This window comes from Marmota monax, unplaced genomic scaffold, assembly GCF_021218885.2.
Source record: "Marmota monax isolate L192 unplaced genomic scaffold, Marmota_monax_Labrador192_F-V1.1 WCK01_AAM20220418_F8-fsc00161, whole genome shotgun sequence".
NCBI lineage: Eukaryota > Metazoa > Chordata > Mammalia > Rodentia > Sciuridae > Marmota > Marmota monax.
The window spans coordinates 8,835-35,750 of record NW_026693511.1 but is presented as its reverse complement, the minus strand read 5'-3'; the positions used below and the strand labels follow the sequence as shown (position 1 = coordinate 35,750).

Below are 26,916 nucleotides of genomic sequence, written 5' to 3'. Positions count from 1 at the left end.
ACAAAACACAAGTGTGCACACATAATATAATACATACAACACATAACATTATAGTAAAGGCCTTATAACTTTTTACAGGTGAAATCTCCATTGCAATGTTTAAAAACTCTATAGTCAAAAAATAGAACTGATCAGCAAAACATTAACCTAGGTCTGTATGAGCTCAAAAAACAAAATAGAACTTCATGATATGGCAAAGGGCAATAATAAAATAGATATTGAAAAAAGCATCCTGGTTCTGTTGCAGATGTAAGAATAGCCAAACTGGAGTTTTGGATATCAGTTGTTATGGATTTGAGCCAAATCATCTTCTTTTTGGTCTGTAGAAATCGCTTTAGTTAATCTTTCAGGAATCCAAATCGGCTGCTGTTCTCCCTGTGGAAACACATAAACAGACCCCCGACTCCAGACAATCACTGGGTCAGGACCTTGGTTAATCTCTCTGGAATCCAAATCGGCTGCTGTTCTCCCTGTGGAAACACACAAACAGACCCCCGACTCCAGACAATTACTGGGTCAGGACCTTTCCATTGTCCTGTTAGAATATCCTTCCAAAGTACCTTGGGCTTATGCACATTTTTTGGACACATATGCCTTTCCGCAGCACTAAGTCCTGATGAATCCAAATTTAAAAAGTTTAGAGTAAAAAGGGTTATTTTAAGTTTATCTTTGGGGAATATATACCCCTTCCCAATTCCTTCTTTTTGCTTTAATAAGTACATTTTAATAGTTTGATGAGCTCTTTCAACTATGCCTTGTCCCTGTGGATTGTATGGGATTCCTGTTATATGAGTAATGCCAAATGTTGAGAAAAATTGTTTAAAAGAGGTAGAAGTATAACCAGGGGCATTATCTGTTTTTAACTGTTTTGGAACACCCACAGTGGCAAAATTTTGTAAGCAATGAGCTATAACATCTTTAGTTTTTTCTCCGGCATGAAGGGAGCCCATCAAAAATCCAGAAGAAGTATCAACTGTAACATGCAAATATTTTAATTTTCCAAATTCTGGCAAGTGTGTGACGTCCATCTGCCAAATATGGTTAGGTATCAATCCTCTAGGATTGACTCCAAGATTAACTTGTGGTAAAAAGGTCACACAAATTTGACATTGTTTTATTATTTGTCTAGCTTGTTCCTTAGTTATTTTAAAACGCTTTTGTAAAGTATTAGCATTGACATGGAACTTTTTATGAAAATGTATAGCTTCTTCTAGTGTAGAGAAAATATGTATGTCATGTGTAGTTTTATCTGCTAAATCATTGCCCAAACTAAGGGCTCCAGGCAATCCTGTATGTGCCCTGATATGTCCTATAAAGAATGGATCTTTTCTGTCCCAGATTAGACTTTGTATAGTGGAAAGCAAAGAGAAAACAGTAGAAGAAGGGGAAATCCTTGGTGCTGATAACGCCAAAGTCGCGGGTTCCCCCGTACGGGCCACCAAATGCCGCAGTCTGGCTGGGCACAATCAGGAGCCACTTGTCAAAAGAAACTAACTTTATTTTTAGAACCACACACGCCAAACAAAACAGCCTCTCAGGAAAAACCCTCAGAGCCTCAACTGCCACCACCGGCTTTCCACAAGCCTCTCTCTCCCACACCAGCTTCTCTCCACCTCCCTCAATCCTCCTGCTCTTGAGGCCGATTGGCTGCGTCACGTGGGCAGAGCCAAAAAAGTCCCCCAATGAGCAGCTCCGTGGTCTGAAAGGGCAGGGAAACAGTCCAATGAGCATCACCGCAGAGGAGCCAATCAGCTAGATGTTGCTGGGGCCTCTGTGAGCCAATCATCAGCCGGCAGCTGGAAGTTTGCTGGGGCCCCTTCGGCTGTGGCTCTCAACACTGAGGCAGAGAGACCTGGACACACTGTGGGAGGTACAGGAGGTGACCTGAGGGAGAGAGACCTGGACACACTGTGGGAGGAACAGGAGGTGACCTGAGGGAGAGAGACCTGGACACACTGTGGGAGATACAGTAGGTGACCTGAGGCAGAGAGACCTGGACACACTGTGGGGGGTACAGGAGGTGACCTGAGGGAGAGAGACCTGGACACACTGTGGGAGGAACAGGAGGTGACCTGAGGGAGAGAGACCTGGACACACTGTGGGGGGTACAGGAGGTGACCTGAGGTAGAGAGACCTGGACACACTGTGGGGGGTACAGGAGGTGACCTGAGGGAGAGAGACCTGGACACACTGTGGGAGGTACAGGAGGTGACCTGAGGGAGAGAGACCTGGACACACTGTGGGAGGTACAGGAGGTGACCTGAGGGAGAGAGACCTGGGCACACTGTGGGAGATACAGGAGGTGACCTGAGGGAGAGAGACCTGGACACACTGTGGGGGGTACAGGAGGTGACCTGAGGGAGAGAGACCTGGGCACACTGTGGGAGATACAGGAGGTGACCTGAGGGAGAGAGACCTGGACACACTGTGGGAGGAACAGGAGGTGACCTGAGGGAGAGAGACCTGGGCACACTGTGGGGGGTACAGGAGGTGACCTGAGGGAGAGAGACCTGGACACACTGTGGGAGGTACAGGAGGTGACCGGAGGCAGAGAGCCCTGGACACACTGTGGGAGGTACAGGAGGTGACCTGAGGGAGAGAGACCTGGACACACTGTGGGAGGAACAGGAGGTGACCTGAGGGAGAGAGACCTGGACACACTTTGGGAGATACAGGAGGTGACCTGAGGGAGAGAGACCTGGACACACTGTGGGGGGAACAGGAGGTGACCTGAGGGAGAGAGACCTGGGCACATTGTGTGAGGTACAGGAGGTGACCTGAGGGATAGAGACCTGGACACACTGTGGGGGGTACAGGAGGTGACCTGAGGGAGAGAGACCTGGACACACTGTGGGAGGAACAGGAGGTGACCTGAGGGAGAGAGACCTGGACACACTGTGGGGGGTACAGGAGGTGACCTGAGGGAGAGAGACCTGGACACACTGTGGGAGGTACAGGAGGTGACCTGAGGGAGAGAGACCTGGACACACTGTGGGGGGAACAGGAGGTGACCTGAGGGAGAGAGACCTGGACACACTGTGGGAGGAACAGGAGGTGACCTGAGGGAGAGAGACCTGGGCACACTGTGGGGGGTACAGGAGGTGACCTGAGGGAGAGAGACCTGGACACACTGTGGGGGGTACAGGAGGTGACCTGAGGGAGAGAGCCTGGACACACTGTGGGAGGAACAGGAGGTGACCTGAGGGAGAGAGACCTGGACACACTGTGGGAGATACAGGAGGTGACCTGAGGGAGAGAGACCTGGGCACACTGTGGGAGGTACGGGAGGTGACCTGAGGGAGAGAGACCTGGACACACTGTGGGAGGTACGGGAGGTGACCTGAGGGAGAGAGACCTGGACACACTGTGGGAGGAACAGGAGGTGACCTGAGGTAGAGAGACCTGGACACACTGTGGGAGGTACAGGAGGTGACCTCAGGGAGAGAGACCTGGGCACACTGTGGGAGGAACAGGAGGTGACCTGAGGGAGAGAGACCTGGACACACTGTGGGGGGTACAGGAGGTGACCTGAGGGAGAGAGACCTGGACACACTGTGGGGGGAACAAGAGGTGACCTGAGGGAGAGAGACCTGGGCACACTGTGGGGGGAACAGGAGGTGACCTGAGGTAGAGAGACCTGGACACACTGGGGGAGGTACAGGAGGTGACCTGAGGTAGAGAGACCTGGACACACTGTGGGAGGAACAGGAGGTAACTTAAGGCAGAGAGACCCTGGACATCCTCTGGGAGGGTGCAGAAGGTGACCTGAGGCAGAGTCCCTGAAATCTCTGTACAAAGGGGTGCAGACAGCACTCTTGACCCAGCTGTAGGATGAGCCCTGCATACAGTCTCTGCTCCTCACATCCACAGCCCGTGGTCAGCGGCCACATGAAGCCAAGTATCCTGCACTCTGCTTCCTCCCTTGCTCATGAGTGCACACCTGGCTAGGGGAGGCCAGCAGCATGGCCCAGGGCTGGCTGGCTGACTGCTATTTGCGGCAGGTCGCCTACCACCAGTCTTCTGGTAAGTTCAGTTTGAATCTGGGGCTACCCCAGGGGCCGACTTTGGTCCACTACTAGAAGCTGTCATTATAGTGACTTTCACACTAATCTGAGGACATAACCATTTAACCCTAAGCTCGGAGACTCCCACACAGACCTGCTGCCTCTTGCTCTTCTGATGCACCTGCAGGAAGAAAGGTCTGGATTGATTGGTAAACACCCTGGAAGCACAGGCCTGGACATCAATTGAGGGCAGCTCCAGACATGACTAGAGCAGAAAACGCTGATCTTCTGGATTCTTCTGCTTCTCAGTTTGCAAAGCTCCAAGCACACACAGAGACTGAAGAGATACACGGGGAGCGGGAAAGCCTGGTGGCTCCTTGAACACACCAGGGGCCCCGTGTTATTCCGGCGTTTCCAGAAGCGTAGCAATCTGTGGCTCTCACACTCCTGTACACATTGGTCCTCTCAGAGGGCAACTCAGGCTGGTCCCAGCAGAATCCTGACTAAATGGACAGATTTAATAGTTTTAAATCTGCTTCCTCTTTAGATATGTCTTTTCACTCTATAATTTAATTGCAAAAAAAATTTAGAGACATTCCATTTTCATTTTAATTGGTTCACAAAATTAGAGTTCTATTTTTCATTAATAACTGCTCAAATCCATGGGAAGGAAAAACAGCCCAAATACGTATTTCTGACTTCCTGCCTAACTGTGTATGAACACAGCAAAGTCAATGCCTCCGCTTCAGGACTGTGTGTTTCATGATCTCTTTCAACTAACAATGATGTAGCCCAACAACTTTTAATCATAAAAAATGAGTTTAAACATAGTTTTAAGATTGCCATTTTATTCAGCCTGAAACGCTTGCCCAACTGAAAGAAGTATGTGCACCTCCTCAACCCAATTTCCAGGTCTCTCAGGCCAGCGCTGCAGAGCACAGTATCTGACCACATGGCTGAAGAACTAAGGTCCTGGGTAAACATGGACAGTGTGGAGGCACAGCCACCAGCCCCTCCCAGGAGCGCGGGTATCCACACGCTGGTCGTCTTTGTAAGCCCCAGCCATGTGCAGACGGACACTTCAAGGAGCAGCACCTCAGCCGGCTCCAGCTGTCCTTTGGAGGAACTGGATCGGGCTGTTCAGAAACTGGCCCCTCCAGCACATCAGGATCTCGGTGGCCAGAAACTTTTCCTCTGTCTGAGCCCGTGGGAGCAGGACCCGGCTGAGTGACGGAGCTGATGGGCTGCAGGAGTGGAGAAGACACAAACCAGCGCCCTGGCCGGGTCCCCTCTGCTCCAGTGCTCTGCAGGGGACTACTCCTACTGGGGGGGCTTCTTTTCTGAGGAGAGACCTACAAAAAACAGCAGGCAGACGTTTCAGGTTAAACTCAGAATCACATTGTCCCCCCTCTGGCTTCGGGCCAGCATGCATTTCCAGGATGGCCAGAGAGAGAGCGAGAGGGACAGAGGTTCCATTCCTGAGCTCCCTGTGCACACTGGGATTCCAGGCAGGTGCCAGCTGCCTTCTTTGGCACTGGCACATGTTCACCGGGTTGTGACATTGGGTGGCCCAGCTCATGCCTAAGAAGGAATGTTCTGACGTCCTCCGGCGATGGCTTGGGCATTTCCCTAGGAAAGCGAGTCATTTCTATTGCTGCTAGAGTTGGGTCACGCCCCAGAGAAAGATCACTCTGGACAAAGGAAAGTATGTGTGTGGGTGAAGTGGCCCTGGGAAAGTGGGGCCCTGGCTCCCTGGGAAAGCCCCGGAGATGCAGGCAGTGCTGAAGAGGCACTGGGCTTCAGGAAGAGACACGGAGACCTGGTAAGGGTTAGGAAGACAGTCGCGACCCTGCAGAGGACCTGACAGATACCCAAGGCCAGTGGCCATGTGAAGACAAGGGCAGAGGTTGGAGCTCTGCTGCCACAACCATGGAACACCTGGGCCACCAGGAGCAGAAACAGAGTTGACTTTCGATGTGTCTCTACAGTGTTGTAAAATACCCACACACAGTAACTGAGCTCAGCTGGGAACTGTGACCAGAGGACCATGCTACATGGTACTCAGCTCTCCTCCCCTCAGCCTGGCCAGGGACCCTCAGTGGACTCTGCCCCCTCAGGGGACCCTGCCCTGCCCTCTTCCAGCCACAGGGTCTGCACAGTGCTTGTGTCCTGTCTCTAGAAGGAGCTCTGGCATCCCTGCGGACCCCTGGGTGCCAGAGGAGCTCCTTGTAGCTGGTGAGGGGCACAGAGAGGAGGCTGGGCTGTGCAGCTAGGCTGTCCTCAAGTCCCGCTCAAGAGCCCACATGGTGGGAAGGAGGGACAGAGCAGCGGCCCCAGGCAGGAGGCCAAGCTCAGGTGTCCTGGGCCACCAGGTTCCGGCAGAGCTGAAACCAAGCATTCTAAATCGTCTCTGGGCAACTCCGGGTACTTTCAAGGTAGGAGGAAGGACTGTGCTCTACAGTTTCTAAGCTTGATTCATGATCAGGGCTCTCCGTCTGTCCCTGCATGAGGCCCAGGAAGGCTAGAAGAGGTTCCAATGGTACTGCAGAAATCAGCATGGATACCCACTGTCCCTTTAAAAATACACAGAGCTTCCTCTATCCCATTCCATGTAAAGAAAACAGCCACTGTTGTAGGTGGTCATAAGAGAAGTAATAACGGAAGATACTAGGATAAAAATATAACGGGAAGCATTTACTAGAGATGAGAAGGTGAACTCGCCAGTGGTCAGATAGTGAAAGGAAACAGAAGCGGGTGTCCTATAGCACAGCACACTCGTTAAGAAGGAGGGCTGCGGGCTGCATGGACAGCCAGAGGCCTGGGGTGTGAACTGCAGGTGCCCGCACGGGGCCGGCTCACCGTTGTCCTTGGGCTGCCCGTCTGGCGGAAGCAGGTCCACAGCACACCTTGGAGGGCCCGGCTGCGAGGAGCGACAGAACATCGTTACAGCAACGGGACTTCAGCAGCACCCAGGATGCTGTGCCTTGTCCAGCAGGCCCCACCCGCGTGGTTCCCCCCAGACCTGTTGCCCTCGTGCCGCATCCGACCCCTCCCTCCCCTGCCCACTGGTTCTGCCCCTCCTGATTCTGCTCTGCATTTGGCTAGAATTTCCATGACTCTGGGGTTTTCCTCTTTTGTTGGGGAACAGCTGAGTCTTGGATCTCTGCAGAAGTGAACACTTTGGTAAAACTCACCGTAGCCCATAAACAGAACAACGTGATTCACCATCAACAAATGCTCTTTTTAAAACCCGCACACTGGGAGCAATGAGAGGGCCAGGAATAAAAACACAAGTTTAAAGTTGTTAGTGGCTCAAGGCAGAGCTCCCAGGTGCTGTGGAGGGCAGAGCCGAAGAGCCCAGGAGGGTGGAGTGCGCAGGCCTCTCCCTCTGCACGGGTGCCTCCAGGAGTCGTTCTCTACGTTCTCAGGGTTTAGACCAAAGATGCTGAGATGTTTCTCTTGGAATTCTCGCCTAGGTTCTCACCAGGTAGAGCGGCTAGATATCGACTATCAGGGGCGCATCAAACAATCAACTGAAGGAACAAAAATCTGTGGACCTGGTGGAGCGTGGTCGTTCCCAGCCCTGGGAACGGAAGGCTGGGCTTCATCTGCCGGCCTGTGTTCCTGCTCCCAACACTCTCCTACCCCGACACCCCGTGGCACAAGAGACCACAGGCTGGGCTCCAGTTGTTTAGTCATCTGCTAAAAATACTTAATGGGAACTTTTTCATGGTCCCCGGTGGGGGCCATTCACAGGCTGCCAGTACACTGAAGGTGGCCTGAGACTTCAGCTAAGGGACCCCACCGCCGGGCCTGGCCTGCTTCACCTGCTCCCCCACCTGGAGAGGAAACGAGATCACCTCTGTCTTTGATCCCCTCGCTTACTCTGAGAGTCTCAAGAACAGGGTTAGGGTTAGTGACGCGTTCCCCGTTTTACACGCCAGGCAAGGTGCCCCAAGAAGGTAGACACGCTGCAACCCCACCACAGCAAGGCACGTGGCTCAGCGCAGCTCACAGTGAGCGGACAGGGGGTACTCCTTTAAAATCAACAGGGTTTCCTCGTGCAGAGATCCGTTCGGTGGAACACTGCTTGATGGGGAAGGTGTCACACAGAGGACCCTGTCCCCACAAGAGCTGGGCCTGCTGCTGCGTGCCTCTTCTGACCGACGGGGGAGCCTGGGAGCCTCAGCTTTCTTTCCATTAAGGAGGATGGGACAGAAGCCCCTCTCTGCTCCCAGGTCAACGTGCAGGACCCTTGGTTCTACAGTTAGTCCGTCTGTCACGAGAACATTTCCCCAACCCTTACAGGTTCCGTCTCCTTCTGATTCCCACAGTCGTGGTTTACTTCTACATCCCTGACAGGATGTGATCAGGAACGAGCGCTGATGACTAAGAACCCGGGTAATGAAGAGAACAGGACAGGCACAGGCAGTGGACAGAAGCAGCCGCGGCCTCCACGGGCAAAGGACCAAGTTCCCCTCAGGCTGCACCACGCCAGGCCACCGAGGGAGAGGTGCTCTGAGCCCTGACGTCTGCCCGCCCCCCAGGGGTCACAGTCTCACCCCTTGGAAGAGGAGCCTGTTGTCCCCTGGGAGAGGACAGGCAGGACCCTTTCAGGAAGGTGGGGAACATGCTTTTGGTAAGGGCTGTGCTGAGAAAATGCCAATAAAAAGTCTCAGACTTTGGCATAATTAGAAACAGAGTTGATCGAAGCCAAGGGGTGGGGAGAGTGTCTGGGCACACAGAGAGCAGAGCAGGTGGCAGCCTTCCTGGATGGAGGCTCTGTGAGGAGAACAGAGGCTGGCCTCCCTTCAGGGCAGTGGGCACCGCTCCAAGAACAAGGTGGGCCACTGCAGTCTGGCTCACTCAGGTGGACCGTGCCAATCAACTCCACCCAGGTCCACTTCATCTTGCTGGGCACACACGGCCACGGGGGACAACTGAAGTGGGTCACCTCTTCCTGGATCTTTCAAGAAAATCCCCTCCACAGGAAAACGTCAAAAACCATTCTGCACATATGTGGTGACAGCCACCGTAGCTCAACACGAGTTGGAAGCTGTCCCTCTGTTTTCTTTCTTCAGTTTTTGCTCCATCGACTTTGCTATTCTATATACATAGAAGCCCCCTGTGGCATTGGGTAGGTGGTTGAAAGTGGCCCCTATAACAGGCTATGTTTGCTCAAGGAATTGTGGCTCAATTGGAAATCTTGTGATTACTTTTTCATATCTATGTGTCCTGAGGATTCAGAGCCCAAAGAATCACTACTGTGTCCATGCACCTCTGGAACTTGGCCAGTGGAGGCTGAGGTGCAGTAGAGCCTCCTTCTGCAGGAGACACGATGTGCCCCAATTCCAGAGACACACCTGGTCTCTACCAGAAGAGGACGCTGTCACGATTTGTTGAAGTAGGACCTCTTACTTACTGGATGCTCCCACTGGTCCTGCGTGGTGCGTGGGCCTGCTGGCACCCCCAGGTCCCGCAGGTGGAAAGCCAAGCCACAGGTGCAGGCCGGGAAATGTATCTGGGGAGACAAAGCCATTGGTCTACTGGGAGGGGTGGAATGGGGTGTTAACACGTGCTCTCTACAATAGGGATGGTCAGTCTTAAGGTGCAGCCCTATCTGTCATAATTAAGACCCAGAGCAGCGGGTAGGTCGACGCGGACTTGGGACTCACAGGACGAGGCTCCTTGCTAGCTAAGTCTTCCCTGAGGTGACACTACAATTACTCCTCCATCTCGGAGAAATTAGGAGCCCTGGGGAAGCGCACACAGGGGACGCTGCTTCTGGGTGGTCTTCACAGAGACCTCCGTGAAGACCAGCCCGCCCTGACCCGGGGGAAAAGGTCCCTCAACTGCAGGCAGCATCAGGAACTGAGAGGAAAAGAGTCAGTGTGGAAGGCTACTAGAGCGTGGACATAGAAGGACTCAGGCCCAGGACGACCTTCCCTGTCTAGAGAGAACAAAAGCCTTTGTATTTCAGGTTTCCCACCACAAGAGGTGTGAGCAACTGCAGGAAAGGCCTCGAGCCCGCGTTTCCCAGGTGTGGTGGGTCTGGGGAGGAATCCTCGTTCTAACAGAAACACATGGAGGCTGGCACTACTGGTGACGGAGGCTGGCACTACTGGTGACAGAGGCTGGCACTGCTGGTGACGGAGGCTGGCACTACAGGTAATGTGCTCTGAGAAGCATCTTTTTCAGGAATGCTGGGCTGAAAGGCTGGTGGTCCCTGCGCACTGTCCGCCCATGAGCAAGCCCAGCTGTGCCCAGGAGTAACTGAGTGGAACTTAAAGTTGCCATTTCACTGCTCCCACATACCTGTTTTAGTTGTTTTTCTAGTTTTTCTTTCTCCATCTGACAAACTTTGATCTACAGAGAAAACACAGGCAGTTGGTTATCAGGAGGAGCTCGGGCCGTAGGGGAACCTGGGACCGGCCAGTGCAGGGCACAGGGAGCGGCTGAGCCAGCAAAGAGCTGTGCTTGGGTTTCAGGCGTGCGTCTCCTCCGTCCTGAAATCCCCAGGGGAAAGCGAGGAAGCTGGGGAGTTTTAAAGTGTTTTCCAGTTTGTGGAGGCCCCCTGGTTCTCAGTCTCGGCTGACCTGTGCAGACCTAGATGTAGCAGCGTCTGGCTCACTGAATGAAACTGGCATTGTTCAGCCGGCATTCAGGGCCTGGCTCCTGCCCCACACAACCTCTGCACCACGGTGGCTGGCTCCAGACCCCTCAGTGGCAGCCGGGGGGCACTCTGGTACGTGGCCAGTGCCTGAAGGATTTGATCTGAGGTCTCTGTTTAAAGTCCTACTCAGATCACATCCTACTCAGCCAAGGTTTCCCTTCATTGCACTGCGGCATTTAACCTGCTCCCGATCCTCTTAACATGGTCATCAAATCCTTCCCTGTGTCTTATCGAGTTCTATCATTGTTTAACCACAGTGAATGAGACTTTTTATTTCTTGTACCGGGGATGCAACACAGGGGTGCTCTACCACTGAGCTACATCCCCAACCCTTTTTATTTTTTACTTGAGACAGGGTCTCACTAAATTGCTGAGACTGGCTGCAAACTTGGAATCCTCCTGCCTCAGCCTCACCACCACACCTGGCTGAATGAGACTTAAAAAAAAAAAAAAAGATTGGGCTATCATTATTTTAAAAGAAAATTTTGATAGTTTTAATGTATCAGTTTCAAGATTGTTCCTTAGCTTATAAACACAATTATATCATACTACTTGGACAATATATTTATTTTGCTGATGCTGGTCAAAATTGCTTTTTATAGATGCACAGGCACCAGAACTGCGTGTGGACTATGTTCTAAAATGTTAAGTAGATGGACTATGTTCCTGGTTGAACTGAAAGTTCTAAAATGGAAAGTACATTGCCCATCTTAGGCACCAATTTATTGCCACTCTGAACTTTTTGGGGTTTGGTGCAGAGGAATCACTCTGAACTTAATAAAATAGAATAAATAAAATTGAAACATACCAGGAATAAAGCAATTTGTGCACTAACAAAGAAATCAAGGGGGCTTTGTTTGTAAGCAATAAATATTGAAAGAGGAATTCTTCACCCAGTATAATCAGAACTTCTTCACCCATTGTTGTATAAATTATTTGTTGGGTTTCATGGATTACTTTCAGAAAATTAAAGAATTATACTTTTAATCCTACTAATTTCCTTTATAATTCCTTAATTTTATTCCTTTTAATTTTTTAGGAAATGGTTCTACCAAATAATTTTCCACATAAAATTAAGAATTTCAAGTTAATCCTTGAAAAAATATGAGAGAAGAAATCAGATGCCGTTCACTGTCCACGTTGCATTGGGCAGAAGAGGACCACTGAGGGCTTGGAGTCCTTCAGAGACTGGAAGTCGGCAGCTAGCAGGCCTGCCCCATTTCCCCTTTACTGAAACCACGGCAGGGTTTTGCAAATCAAAAGCATGTGGTTATTTCAAAATCGCGTTGGCTACACTCTCCCTCCTTAACATCAGTGCTCACCCTCGCGGCAATGTCCGAGTCTACTTTTTCTCCTGTTACACCTAATTTTAGTTCACTTACAGTCAATACAGTCTAGTCCATAAATGGCTTCCTGGAAAGGACTCTAGTCACATTCCCTCTGGGGCCCAGTGACCAGGGCCCTGGGTCTCAGCAGACATGTGCACGACATGTTTTTAGAGGGCAGGGACATTCCAACACAGCCCTTCAAAGAAAGCGACAGGAATTTAGAAACCACTTCACTATATTTGAGTAGAAGGTAGTTCAACTCCCATTCTCCCAAGATAAATATTATGGGGAAAAGATCACAAGAACTGTATTTTATAAAAGACTTTGGAATCCAGTTTCTGGGGTCATTCCTCAACATACTCAAGATAAAAGAGATTTCAGACATTTTCATCTGCTTGCAAGGTCGTTAAGAGTGACTTCATCCCAGGTGTGGCCTCTCAAGAACCCAACGTCAACCGACAGAATTCAAAAGGCTTGAATACTTTTTAAATGAGAAAATAAAAATGAAACGCGTGTGCTTGGCCCAGGCCTCGCTGGGTGTGTACCTGGGAACTCAGCCTGGTCAGCTGGGCCCGGGAAGCTTGATGAGCCCGCCGCAGCTCTTCTTTCTCTCGACTGAGCCTTTCCCGATCCGATCGCTCCTTTCTGAAGTCTTCTTCATATATTTGTACCTGAAAGACACGTGGGTGCTGTGACTGTCATTCTTCTGTGCTCTTTGGCCATTCAAGCCATCTCTTCCCAGGTGCCTGCTGGGCTTCTGCAGTCGGGCACGCCCTCCCTCTGCTCCTGACCCCTCTTCAGGGTGGGGTGGGGAAAGGCACAGGGCCGCAATTCATCCTTCACTCCTAGAGTGGAAGTCCTCGGATTTTTCCTTCTTGGGTGTGCATCAAGAATTCAGAAGGGACAAAGTGTAAATTCCTTAAAACTCCTGTGCCCACACTTCTGCCAGGTGCTCTGCTGTGCTGGAAGCCTGGCTGGCTTTAAGTGTCACCACTGGAGCAAGCCAACGCCTGCACAGGGCTCAAGCCTGAAGTTCTCAAAGTCAGTTTGCTGACAAGGGCTGTTCAGTGAAGCCACTAAGGACTGACATGCCAACAGTGAACACAGAAGCAAAGGCGGACAAATGTGGAAAGTGTGACTGTTGAGAGGCAGCCTCAAGGTTCGTCCTTGTAAGCAGTTTTAGAGGTAGATGATAAAAAAGAAATATGTAAGATTTTATTGCAACACTTCATAAGAGATATTCCAAATATTCCAGAAAAGTAATCAAGCAAATGAATTAATCATTTTTTTAAAAACTGGCGTGATGTTGTCTGGTAGCTTGGAGACAAACATGTGAGGCTATAAAAATAAATGAAAGGTAGAGAATGAAGCAAAAGAATTCTTCTAAGACTGAGGTTTAAATCACTTCTACATGGAAACCTCTGAGCTGGACACGGCACCTTCAGATTCCAACCAGAGGTGCAGCCATCTAAAGCAGTCAGATGAAAGCCAGCAGGCAGGAGGGGAGATCCAGCACTGCACGTAGATTCTGGTGGAGATGCATATGCAAATGCAGACACACACACACGTGCACACACATGCACATACAGGTGTGTACATATGCACACACATGCACACATGTATACATGCAAATATACACAGCACACAATATATACATGAACATACAGCATGCACACACACATACATGTATGCATACACATGCAAATATATACACAAGACACACATGTATACATGCACTCACATATGTCATGCATGCACACAAACATGCACATAGATAACATATGTGTGTACATGCATGTACATATATACAGGCAAACACATATATGTGTACGTAAGTGCGCACACCACACACATGCACACATAACGTACACATGTGCTTACATGTACACGTGCACACATGCAAAATGCAGACACATACAATACGCATGTACACACATGCAAGCATATACACACAGGCACAAGCATGTATGCACAGAAAAACTGCACACACATGTACACATACATATATGCACACATGCACACACACATACATAGCATGCACACACACATGCACATGTGTACATACATGCACACACAAATATATACACATAGATTTCATTTTTAAATCCTTATTCATCAGCCCCATTGCAAGGAAACTACATCCAGCCAAGCGACATTTTTATTTATTTTTTAGTCAAGAGCTGAGGCTCAGTTCTAGGCAGACAGAGCAGTTACTGGGGTGTTTTGAACGGGATAAGCCCTTGTAAAGAGAACTGAACATTCTAGCTAGCAGTGCCGTCACTTCAGTTCTGACTCAGATTCTCTGTGGATCTGAAACCTTGACTGCCCCGTGTGGCACTTGGTGGGGTTGCAGTCATAGGTGCTGACTTAGAAGTGGGTTTGGTCAAAACGTATGTGCAGAACATCACACACTCTCCCTAGTGCCAACGAAGGGATGGGCGTCGCTCCACTGTTCAGCGTACATGAAAAGAACGCCTGTCAGGCCTGCATCCCACACTGGCTGACCCCGCTGCAGCCCACGTGCCAGGTGCCCTTTGGCCTGCAGTGTGCTTAGTCGGTGAGCTCCAGGATGGTCCAGGGCCTGAACACAGGCAGTACCTGCCCCGGAACCCTGCCTGGGCTGCCACCTGGACAGGACTTCAACAAACTGAATGTCACCCTCGCTTTCTATGGATCAATTTTTAAGCCATAGGCATGATCCCGAGTGTAACAGGCAGATTATTCTATGAGATAATCTGGAAAGAGAAGACCCATCTTTCCACCAAGAGCTCTGGATTTTACATCCAGCTACTTACTCCTTTCAGGTAGTGATGGTAAGTGAATATCAGTAACCCCATGGCTCAGCCTTCCCACGTGGGCACATTGAGACTCCTTGTAATTGGCACATACTCAGAGCAAACTGGTCAGTGAACATGTCCAGGGGCCTCTAAAAGATAGAACTGATTTCCGGCCTTCACCCCAGGCCTCGGCCTCCTGCTGCTAATAGGTTCTTGAGGGCACGAGCTGGGATTTCGGCGAGTCCCCTTACTCACTGCTACTTAGCCTCTCACAGGAGGAGAAACTTGACAGGCACAGCTGGCCCTTCAGCGAGGCGGACACTAGCCTGCTGGACTGAGCTCAGACACACGCAGCTTGGCCAGTGCTGCCTCCCCCATGCTCGGCCGCCAGCGCCCTCGAGGGCACCCTTGCTCTCGCCGTCCACGTGGCCGCAGTGAGGGAGAGGAGTGGCTGGGGGCACCAGGCCTGTGTAGGGTAGCAGACCTGACTCTTCTGTGACCACAACCAGAACCACAGATTCTTTGAAAACTGCCCGTGATGTTCAAGGGCAGGAGGCCAGGACCTGCAGGATCATAGCCTGGCGGCTCCCATTGTCTGAAAAGGTGAGATCTTGGGTGAGCAGTGTTTCTAGAATCAACCACGCCTGCAGGGAACTCCGTGGACCCAGGGCTCACAGAATCTCAATCGTCTCTTCACGGTGTGACCTTGGGTGACCCGTAACCCACAGAGACTTGGTTCCCACTTTATGAACCCCGCTGTGACCCAGCTGAACTCCATTCTGCCTGGAAACTTTGAAACCAGTACTTCTAATTAAAGCAAGTGTGAGAATGGGTGGCCGCTGTGAACAGCAGGAGTGCACTGGCCACAGGCCCTGCCTGGCCCCAGGACTGTCTGCTCCGACCTCTCACCTGCTGCTTGAGAACTTCCACTTCCGTTCTCGTGGCCGCGTGGCCGCACTCCACAGGGCACATCCCCCGCCGGTCCCCAGGAGACGAAGCACCCTTGATTTTCAAGACGTCCTGAAGAGCCTGTGGCGAGGCAAGCACACAGCTGCGTGAGCCTGGCAGCCTGGGAGTCCCCGAGGTGGCCGTCCCTCCACGCCCCCAGCAGCCCTCCTCCCCCTGCGGCTTCCCCTTCTGATTTCTGCCCACGGGTCCGTGGTCAGAGCCTGCCTGCTCCCAGGAAAGCCGCTGCTGGCTGTCCGCCCCTTGCTGCTTGGGGGGCCTCAGTGAAGGGCCCCTCGCCCTGGCCAACTACGAATAGAAGACTTGTCTGTAGCCTTTCTGCCAATTCTCGGCCTCAGTCACCGTGTACCCTGTCCCTGGTACTCGAAGCTCGGGAGCCAGAGGTGGCCCGACAGGCCCAGCCCCGAGCCCTGCCTAGAGATTCTGAACCGGGAGCCCAGAGCCCAGAATCTGCACTTCTCAAAAGCTGGTGTGGCTCATCCCAGGTGACGTTTGGGGGGACATTCTTCTGTGTAACCGTCTCATGTCCCCAACAAGAGAAGGAACCCCAAGGGAAGGCAGCCCCTCGCCCAGCCTGGCCACAGGCAGTTCACTGTCAGAACTGCTGAGGCGTCCTGGGGAGGGGGTGAGAACTGCTGAGGTGGCCACGCTGTGTCCCACCCACACCGCGCCCTAGCTCCGCAGCCCAGGGGTGCGCCTCTCTCAGGTCACAGGGAGGTGTCCCCTCCAAGCTTGAAGGCCCGAGGTTCACACGGAGATGAGTTCCCAGGACTGTGACAGAACAGGCCTCGCCTCGAGGCCCTCAGGACACACCACTGGTCACTGTCCTTCACACAAGGGTGCTCCCACCCACAGGGTCGCAAAACCAGCAAAGGAAGGGCAAGCCTGTGGCCTCGCGTCCCCTGTCCAACCCGAGTTCCCCAACAGATGTCTCAGTAGCTCAGATGCCATCCAGCCTGACGCGAACGTGGCTTTTCAGGAAGTTCTAAGAGAAACAAGAACTGCTCTTCTTCTCAGGGAAGAAATTGCGGAAACAACAAGTTCTCCAGTAATTTATGTTTTGTCAGATTTGTGTGTGTGTGCTGGGTATCAGACTCTATCCCAAGCTGCACCCGCAGCCCCGTCAGAGTCTGTATAAAACACGTAGTTCTGGGGGATTTCAGAATAAGTAGACCTTCTAAGTGACGTGGAAGGTAGCACACAAACTCCGGAGTGCGGGACGCCCCGTGACAGCGGCAGCCAACAGGACCGCTCACCATCTACCCGACTGGGTGCCTGGCAGACCTCGTTGTTTGAATTCCCAGGTTTTCCTACCTTTCATGCTACTTGGGATTTTAGAAATTTTCAAATGAGTCATAAATGAAAGGTGAGTCCAGGAGACATATATGCCATCTTGGGTTTCCGGCTTCCTCGAATAAACCCCACAACCTATTCTGGGACAGGAGCTTACTATCAGAACCGAGGTGCCGGGAAACCTGCCCACCCCAATGGCGAGATAAGGGATGGCTCAATGAGCCCGCGGGTGGCCCTGGACGACCAGCTTCAGCAGGGCTTCTCACTCCCTCTCGTTATCCCTGACCCCCCTGTAGGAACTTGGTAAGGACAAAGCCCTGGGGTATTCAAAGCGAGTCACCTGAATTGAGTACCCACAGTGACGGAACTTCTGACAGCCCTGTGAGTGGCTCAGGTGACCTGTCAGCAGCGTCTGCTGAGTGGGGGCAAGTCACAAAACAGGGAGACCCCGGCTCCACTGAGACGGTCCTCGGTCCCCGGTCCCCCCAATCAACATGTCCAGTGGCTTCTACTTCCCCTACTTCCCGCAGTAGGAAAAAGAGAAGACCCATTGTAAAATGGAATAACATAATGTCCTACATTTCATTTGCCCCGACACTTGTGCTAAGTGAGAAGAAATCTCCCCAAGACCATCACTTTGTACAAGTGGTGCTCCAGGCACAGACGTGCGCAAGGACATCTTTTCTGCCTTTAAGGACCCTTCACTTTTCCTCACTACCCATGAGTAAGGTATTGTACATCACACTGACGAATTATGCTTACTAAATAGTAAATCTCAGGTCCAAAACTGGCTATTGAAGACGTCATGTTCTAGTGAATTAAATTTGTTGATCCATCCATTCACGCATTCGCCACTCGGCACATACTTTATGAACTTTCTGGGGGCAAGTCCTGTCCTTGGCACTCGGGTTGTGGCAGAGACCAAAGGGTCCCGCCTGACTGCTGCCTTGGCGAGCCCCCTCCACAGACATGCACTCTGAGACAGTACTCACAACTGCACTGTGGGAGAGATGGGTGTACTATTGTGTGAAGCAAGTTTTCACCTGAACGTTGACTTTTTCTTGTGATTTTAGGCGAAATGAGATGTACACGTGGGCCTCTAGGTGTGTGTGGCTCTGCCACTGTGCCTGCTGTGCCAACGGACGGATGTCCAGCCTGCAGGAATTCTACCCTCACTGAGCTCATGCTCCCGAGCGGCAGGCAGAGCAGACGCAGGGACACAGAGGCAGCGCGAGCTGTGCCAGGCAGCAGCAGGCTCCAGGACAAATCCCGTGCCCACCAGGGAAACTCCTAGCACAGCCGAAAGGTCCCCGAGGAGGCGACATTTGTACAAAGACATGAGTCTTACTCAGATTAAATTTTCTTGTTGAGATCCTATGATTATAACCACCAAAACTATCAAACCACTAATTTTCTAATTTTTTAAAAAAGTTCTGCTAGCTATAAATACAGATTAAAAAATGAAGTGCAACACATAAACTTGAGCAAAAGAACAGGATTCTCAGTGGCTCCAAGATCTAAGGTGTTTATTTCCCTGTGCCCAGTTTTTTGTTTACCTTCAAATGAAAATTTCCCTGAAATTTATATATTTCTCTTCCCCCAGGAAATTAAGAATTGGTGCATGGAACACACACACACACACACACACACTCACACTCCTCCTCATCCTCTGAGCAATGCACAACTGCTCCTTTGAAGACTAAGATGGAGCTCGGGTACTGGATCCCTGGCATTTTCCAGGCAGCCCTGACTTCTGCCCTTCCTCTCTGAGAGGTGAGCTGGGCCTTAACCTTGCTATTGACCTTGGGCTTGGCATTCAGCTTACTTCTACGCGTGCACCACGCTGAACCCCACAGCATCTGTCTTAAAGACCTGCCCACTTCCTCAGGAAGCTCCTGTGGTGGCTGAAAGGTGAGTGTTCACAAGCATGCACCTGCTTCATATGGCTCTGCAGACTGAAGGAGGAAGGAGGAGGAGGGGGAGGAAAGAAAGATGTGTGTGTGTTCTCACTGCCTCTGCAGCTTCCATTCTCTTGCCATGCCCTCTGCAGGGACACAGAATCCCAAAGCCTCCTGACCCGGTGGGGCTGAGCCACAGCTGTGCTGGTAAAGGTGGTGTGCCCTGTACCCAACCGAGGCGGGGGCCATGTGGCAGCTGGCTTGGATACGACCAGTACTGGATACTGTCAGTATCAGTAGCAGGACTGTGCCCGCCCCCCAGGGAGCTCTGGCCTCTACCTTGGGGACCTGCCCGGTACCTTGTTAAGGCGTTGTATTTCACATTCATAGTGCTCTTTCTTCTTCATCGCAAGAGCATTTTTTTCCTTCAAAAGCTTATTCTCTTTCTTCAGTTCCTGTAATTCTTCGTTTAGGGTTTCCCTTTCCTTTGAAAAGAAAGAACAAGGACTTCAGGACACAATCAAAGTCAGCAGGGAGGATAGTGCAAGGCCCTGTACCTCAGCTGCCTGGCAGACAGAGGGCTTCCCTCTTGGAGAAGTACAGAGAGACCGTGATATTGCCTTTGAGCATCTCCTTCAGGCAGTACCCTTGGATTGAGGACAGCATTAGGACTGAAGATAATTTTTCTTTATCAAAACTCAGTGCTACTTCTTAGAAGTTTGGTGACCCCAGAAAAAGACATCAAAATCCCCAATCTTCACTTTTCTTGGTCAGATAAATGGGTCTGAAGAATCATCTAGTTCCCATTACTAGGTGATGGATAAGGGACTCAGTAAAAACATTCACAATTCTAAAAAAAAAAAAAAAGAAGAAGAAGAAGAAGAAAGAAAGAAATCATGCAACAAAACAAGATATCAAGTATCTCAAAGCCCAGTCCTGAACCAGGCTGCAGCAGAGAGCAGGAAGAGCAAGGGGATTCAGGCAAATAGAACCCTTTGCTCAGAGCACCTGCTGCCATTGTTGGTTTAAAAGGCAGCGATCATGGCATCCGATGGTGGTCACAAACCACGTTTTAGGCCATCACCTGGAAGCATATTGTTAGAAATAACTGAAGATTCACTTTGAAGGCATTAACGGGCTCTGGACTTAAACAATGTCACCTACTTCTTAACTTTACACAGTAAATAGTAAGCCTGGTGTGAAGGAAATTGGCTGAGAATAAATAAATATTGCACAATATAGGTATCTCAGGATGAGAAAATAGGAAATATATGTGCCAAAATGTGTGATTTTAGTCATTGGTGTTTCCCAATGCAATTCTTAAATTTAAGAAATATACTTTAGGAAATTCATTTTCTTTAAAAGTGAAAGTATTTCTACTTGATTTTATTTAAATAGAATGGGCCAATACACTTGGAAAATGAACCAATCAAGAGAAAATTATTTTAACTAGAAAATGGTCGAAACTCCAGAGGCAAAAGCTACTAAGATTCCTGGTCAGGTGTCATTGGCAAGGAAGCCACCCACAGCGGGGAGAGGAGCTGCCAGCCCACTGCCGGGGCATGTGGCAGAGGTCTCAGCCAGGTAGGCAAGGCCAGGAAACAGGCCAGGGCCCCTGGTGTGATGGTGACTTCCCTGCAATATCTGCAGTGCTGGTTTTTCTTAGTATACCTGAAAGGAGAAGCTTAGAATTTAAGATTCTCCTCTCATCCTCTTAGTACCCACTAAGTCCAGTAACTGTAAGAAAAAGCAGGAAGAAACAGAGTCTGCTTTAGGAGGAACCGCCCTCTGGCCTGAGGCATGGCACCCTCAGCAGGACCCAGGGAGCCCATTTCTGCAGGCCCAGCGTCGGCCGTGAAGAGCCCTCTAGCCTCTGGCCTGGGCTCCGTCTGCACGCTGGCTGTCTTCTTTTGTGCTTCTGGGAATGGAGCCTGCCGCAGCAGGCTGGGTGCCGGCCACACGGGGACAGCTTTCTCGTGGTCCGTGTGGCAAAACAACGGGTGAGAACGTTCAGTGAGATATGAGGGCGAAGCGCTGTGGAAACGCACGGTACTCTGCTTGGCGACAAGAGGAATGCCCACTTGCGACACCGAGAAGCGACTCGGCAAGTGCAGCAGGTGGCCTTGGCGCTCCTCTCCGCCATAACAAGCAAAGCCCGGGGACAAGGGCAAAGATGTCTACTACGGCCTTGGAGACGCGCAACCGCCCCGCGCCGCGGTGCTGGAGCCCTGGGCCACCCGACGCGGACCCCGCGGGCGCCCACCTCTTCCCGCCGCGGGCCCCGGGCGGCGCCACCCGCGCTCTGGCTCCGCCGCTCGCACTCCAGCTCGCCCAGGGCGCCCTCGGCCGCGCGCAGCCGGGTCCTCAGCTCCGCCACCTGCGGAAGGAACCGGCAGTTTCAGACCCCTCTCCAGCACCCAAGCCTCGGGCACCAGACTGTGCGCTCAGGGACGCGAGCGCCCCTCCTCAGCGCGTCCCTCGCGTGCAGCAGGATGTGTGCACTTTAGAAAGAGCTCGGCCAACCCCAAAGCAAGCACCGGCCTGGCCCCGCAGCCTCCAGCTCTTCCCTCCTTCCTCCAAAATTGGCCTCAGCAAGGTGTCCTACCGCTGCCGCATGCGGTGGGAGCATTACCTTGCACCTTATGAATTTGGGTATAAAAAGGGGGAAGAGAGTAGCAATGTGGTTGTGGTCTAGTTTCTTAATTCCGAATTCTTTAGGGGATTTACTTTCTCTTTCTGGAGATTGAGTGGCTTTCAAATTACAAATTGATTTAAAGGAGATTTTCTCCAAAAAGTTGCTTTCTCACCAAAGCCAAAGCTTCTCAACAGCACAGTGGCTTACAGGGAAGGGGAGGGCCCTTTGTCTCCTTATGGAAAGAATTAGAGGCTGGTCTTGCAGAGCACAGCATGAATTTTAGACGTCCCTAACAGACACCACAGCCTGCAGATGCACTGATGGCTGCGAGAGACCCCGCTGGGAAGCAGGACACATAAGCACACTCTGGGGACAGCACTAGAGGTGGTTTGTAGCCCATTTTTCAGCGCTGCCCAAGGCGCTCCACCGCAGTGCTCATTCCTCTTCAGTACCAAGAGGCCAGAGGTGCACCCAGCACCCTCTCCCCTTGGCTTCCACTACTGCCTTACACAGAAACCTTCACAGCCGCAATCTCTGAGCCTCCACATGGCTGATCCCTACCAGGTTAAGGAGATGCAGAGAGCCAGACAGGGTGCTTACCTTTCTTTCATACACCTCCTTCATGCTTCTAAACTGCTGGTCCCACTGCTGATTGACTTGTAGGAGCTGAAATTATTAAAACCTAGTGAGTCAACAAAGGATTTCCACCCCTTTGCAAATTTGGGCAACCCTAGAATCACTTTTTGAGGTTACAGAGAGTGGAAAGGCAAAAGTGAACAGAATAATTCCTTCCAGCGAGTTCTGTGTGGGCTGGAGGACCTGCTGCTCACTCTCACCTGTTCCTAACTGGTTCACACAGGGAGACCATTAAGTCTGGGTGTATCGCAACCAGCCCGCTAAACAGCACACCAGCCAGCTTTAACTGTCTCATATGAACTTTCATCTTCTTTGTTTAATTCAATCAGAATCTAATAAAAAAATGTGATGTTGGTGGTTTTCTATAAGATCTACTAATGTGTGAAGGGTCTTTTCACAAACCTTTTCAGATTTTTTTATGTATATACACTGATTATTACAGTGAATTATTTTTCTAGCTTTAAAAAAGTTTATATTGAAGTCTGTACCATTAAATGATAATCATTTGTTTGCAATAGTATTCTTTAAAAGAATAACACATGATTTGTGATACATAATCATTGAATGGATACTATCACATTTTCAAAAGTATAGATTTTTCAAGGAATAAGTTTTGCTGTAAGACAATTTTAGAAAACTCTTTAAAGGTTTTAAACCTCTGTGCTAATTAGAAGACAACACTGTGAGGGGTGTTTTAGTTTCCTTGTAGGGAAATTTGCAATCTGCAGCACTCATCAATATAAGAAGATAGTCACAAATGACAAACGGAAATAGCAAATCTGTCACCTAGGACAAAACAAAATACCGAACCCAGAATGGCAGTTCCTAGGTAACTCTTTTGGTGGAGATAAATATGCTATTTAGTTCAGTTCTATGTATATTGACTAAAGATGCCTGCTTTGTTAACTTTTTATGGATTAGCGTTACTGTGCTGTAGCTGCATTAATCTACTATAGGTCAGGAATTTTCTATGTAGTGTCAAAGAGGAGTAGATGGTACCATAGAAGAGACAGTGGATTAGGAGAGGAACCGCCAGGTCAGCCACAGAGGGAGCACTACATTTGTGACTCCGTTAACCTCCTCCTCTGTCAAGAAGGGTAAAGAGGTTCAATGCTCACTGAACTCAGGAAATAAAATTCAGATGATTAAAAATATCTATTCATCCCCACTAACATTTAAGGAATGAATTTTCTAATGTCAGCGCTCCCAGACCCCTAGCGTTGAGACGCCCAATTCACAAAGTCACACCTTCTCAATCAACTGCACTGAAATCCTTCACATTTGGAGTTTCAAGGTGTGCCTCTTGTGTGACACAGGTCACGAGTTCACATGGGGCACATGGAGGAAGCAGCTGAAGTAGGGGAAAATTAGGATTGTAAATGCCAAATGAGTTTATGACCCTGTCATTTTTTTCATTAGGCATTACGTAAATATTGATAAAACTGTTTTCTTTCAGTATAATGCAATGCAGTATCAGAGAGGTGAACACCGTCACTTAGCAAAGATAAAAGACATGATGCTTGTTCTCAGCACTGACCCATCCCGATGTCTTTAACTAATACAAGTTACCTCTTTTCTCTGTTTCTCTAAGCACCTTATCTTTTGTTCAAGAGGATCTGTCAAATTCTTTCTTCTTGAGGATTGAGCACTCTTGGGGGAAAAAAAAAGGATTGAGGTAAAACCATTTGCAAAGTAAATAGGAGAAATACTGTCCTTCACAAACACCCTGTGTTTAACCAACTCTTATATTGTGATTTATAAAAACACTGGATTCTGGAGCTGAGAGGCAGCTCAGTGGCAGAATGCATCAGCACCACAGACAAAAACAGAAACCCTCTCCCATGGTTCCTTCATAAGGACTTGTCGGGGCACAGCTTCACATTATGAAAAGATCCCGTCACAGGAATTGGTAAACAAAATATCCCAACAAATCATAAATGTATCTATATAATGGGTAAACCGGAAGTTAGAACTTCTTAAATTTGAATTTGAATCCCTTTCCAAAAAAATAAGAGTAGAATGACTTACAGAAATTGGGTCCGTTTCAGGATACGTTTTAGACGTTTACATAGTAAACATTTCTCGAGAGTCATTTTCAGTCCTGCCCATGAACATATCACCAGCAAATTCTAAAGAGTGTCTCTGTCAAAAGTCAGAGGGGGCATAGGACCACCAAGAATGAAGACCACAGTGGCCCCTGAAGCACAGCGGCTGAAGCCCAAACCCCAGGACTGTGGATTTTAGCACGTCAGAGTCGGGGGCATAGAGATTGTCCGGCACTGTGTAACACTAACCAGCTCTTGGAATAAAAGTCTTTAGAGTACAAGTTTGGACTGACAATAAATTATTAGCTTAATGGCTTAATGGAAACATTAATCATATTTTGGTTTTTTTTGGGGGGGTTGGCTATGTTTGTCAAGAATGGGAATATTCATTTAAAGAAAGCACAGAAGTCCCTGCAGCTGCCTGTCATTGGGCTAAATTGTCACTTGCATAAAGGACTGGTTTCTGTGCTGTAACCAAAGAGTCCTTTAGGTCATAGAAGCCGGAGGGTGATGATGATCTGCGTTCAGCCCCTTACCATCAGGGACTGTGGACCACGGAACTGCTCCAGGCTCTGCATGAACAGTTAAGAATATTTTCAAAACATGTTGATCTTTGCCAGAAAGATCAGAGGAAACAGTTCTTTTGCCATCATCGTGGGATTTTGAGGGCTCTTTCATGAGAAACCATTTATAAAGCTGCATTTCCCTGTATTTCCTTACTTCTGACTTGTACTTTAAGGTTTGAGGGAGTACACCTGTGTAGCTGCTGCTCTTTGCTTTACCTCCTTCTTTCTATTTAGACCTGTGTTGTGACTAAGGCCACATTTTAACAGTGAGCTTCTGTGTAAACTTGCTGTTAACCACAAGAAACTGGTTTGGCTGATCACCAAGAGGGACGTGGAAATCCAGGTGACAAGCATGTTGGTTCCTGTGAGTGAGTGACCTTCTCCTTTGGGAGAAGACTTTTAAGAAACGAGATTAGAACTGACTGACCCACTAAGCATCTTGGATCTGGCATGTGCTGAGAGCCAGCCCTACTTGGTGTGTGCTGAGCTGAGCACCCAGTGGTGCAGCAACAGGGACTCTGACCACAGGAGCAAGTCCAGGTCCCCCTGACACAGAGTGCCCCGGACACTGGGTTGAGACTTCTGAAATGGTGTCTCTGTGCCTAACCAACATCCTCAGTCATCATGGTTCCTAGTAAGTCAATATCCTGCCATCCCCGCTCACACTCGGAAATGTCAATCTGGGGTCCTCGAAAAGCCCTCCTTTCACTTGTGAGGTGGAAAAAACTCTGTGACCATAAAACATCTGTAGGCTCTTGCCTTCTGGGAGTGCAGATGTGGGCTGATTTGTTTCCGTAAATAATTTTTTCTGGATAAAATCATAAAACACTCTGACCTGGATTCTTATTTTATGAATAAGATACAGATACTGGATTTTCAAAGGGGTCTATCTGGAGCTGGAGGAGCGCTGATTTCTGAGACTCAGCAGTGGTCTTTGTAAGTGGGGAAATGGGGAGGGGGGAGGAGAGGACCCTGGGCTTGTCAGCCACAGCTGTATCTCCAGGGCTTTCTCTGAAGATTAGTCTAAATTTTGCCATGGCTTATATGACTCAAGTGTATATTAAAATATGGCAAAATCAACCAAATACTAAAATTTTGGGGAAATTTCACTTGGATTTGCTTTGCTTTTCAGTTGCTAAAAAGGCATCAGATATTGCAATAAGTGCAAAGATTTCTAATGACTGAGTTCTAGTTCAGAAAAAATGTCCCCCATATGCAATTCCCTATAATATTTTCTACAGAACACGATCTATATTCACAGTGTCTGGGCATTTCTTTCTCTACCATAATACCCAGGCCAACTTCTAGATATTAAAATTTCAGCACTACCCACTTAAATTTCTAAATGAAATATGTGGTGCAGTTTCTCATTATACCTTGGTTATCTTTTATTAAAAAACTAAGAAAGCACCTCCATTCATTCAGTGTCCATTCACCCACGAGGCCAAGCCATCCCCAGAAGCGTGTTCTTACCTCTGCTTGGTCCGCGGAACTGTCCACAGTGCTCATTCCAGCTGTGCCCTGGGCAGAATGTGCTACGGAAGCTGTTTTCCTGGGAGTCTTGGGAAGCAGCAAGAAGAGGGGGGGAGTCTCTTATGGTGTGTTCAGGGTAAGACCAAAACGCAGAATTGGCAAAGCCCACCCCACCACTAACTCATGGTAGAAAAATCACAATGATCGTTTTGCATTAAAAACAAAGGGAGGTGACTCTGCCTGTGAATGACTCGGAATAAGGCTGATAAGTGCACAGACCTGGACTTTAACTCTCCTCTTCCAGAGAGGGATTTCCCAGGATGTCTCAAGCGGCAGGCTGTGACTAAGCCCACAGAGCAGCCTTGCCTCCTCGGTATGTAAATCGTCCTTCTTCCTTTACTGGCAGTTTCTCCCACTGCAGGAGGAAGTTCCCACTGCAGAAAGCCTGGGCCAGGGAGCCCTTCCTCACTCGTCCAAGCGCCATGGACTCCGTGTGTCTCCCAGAGCAGTGGGCGACCACGCCATGTTTCCCTGCAGGCATGGTTTCTGGCAATGGGAGTGTAGCTGTGGAACCCAGGAGTCACACATGACGCTCCAAGTGCCACTGATTCTTACAGAACTA

The 26,916-nt window shown here is 49.8% G+C and overlaps 1 protein-coding gene across 4 annotated transcripts; it reads right to left on the bottom strand.

Moving 5' to 3' along the window:
* Positions 1–4,832: 4,832 nt before the first annotated feature.
* On the bottom strand, positions 4,833–26,584 carry Tnip3 (TNFAIP3 interacting protein 3). Of its 4 annotated transcripts, XM_046458423.2 has the most exons (11): positions 26,295–26,580; positions 23,780–23,860; positions 22,175–22,240; positions 21,203–21,316; positions 19,299–19,424; positions 15,692–15,811; positions 12,551–12,676; positions 10,320–10,370; positions 9,427–9,525; positions 6,864–6,924; positions 4,833–5,356 (listed from the first exon to the last, which is right to left on the bottom strand). In XM_046458423.2, exons 1-11 carry the CDS (start codon positions 26,328–26,330, stop codon positions 5,325–5,327), a joined length of 912 nt encoding a protein of 303 aa, XP_046314379.1. In that variant the 5' UTR covers positions 26,331–26,580; the 3' UTR covers positions 4,833–5,324. The 4 variants fall into 4 exon arrangements, with proteins under 4 accessions (XP_046314379.1, XP_046314383.2, XP_046314381.2 ...); XM_046458427.2 differs by lacking the exon at positions 12,551–12,676 and having other exon boundaries at positions 26,295–26,584; XM_046458425.2 differs by lacking the exon at positions 23,780–23,860 and having other exon boundaries at positions 26,295–26,581.
* Between the last annotated feature and the right edge of the window lie 332 nt (positions 26,585–26,916).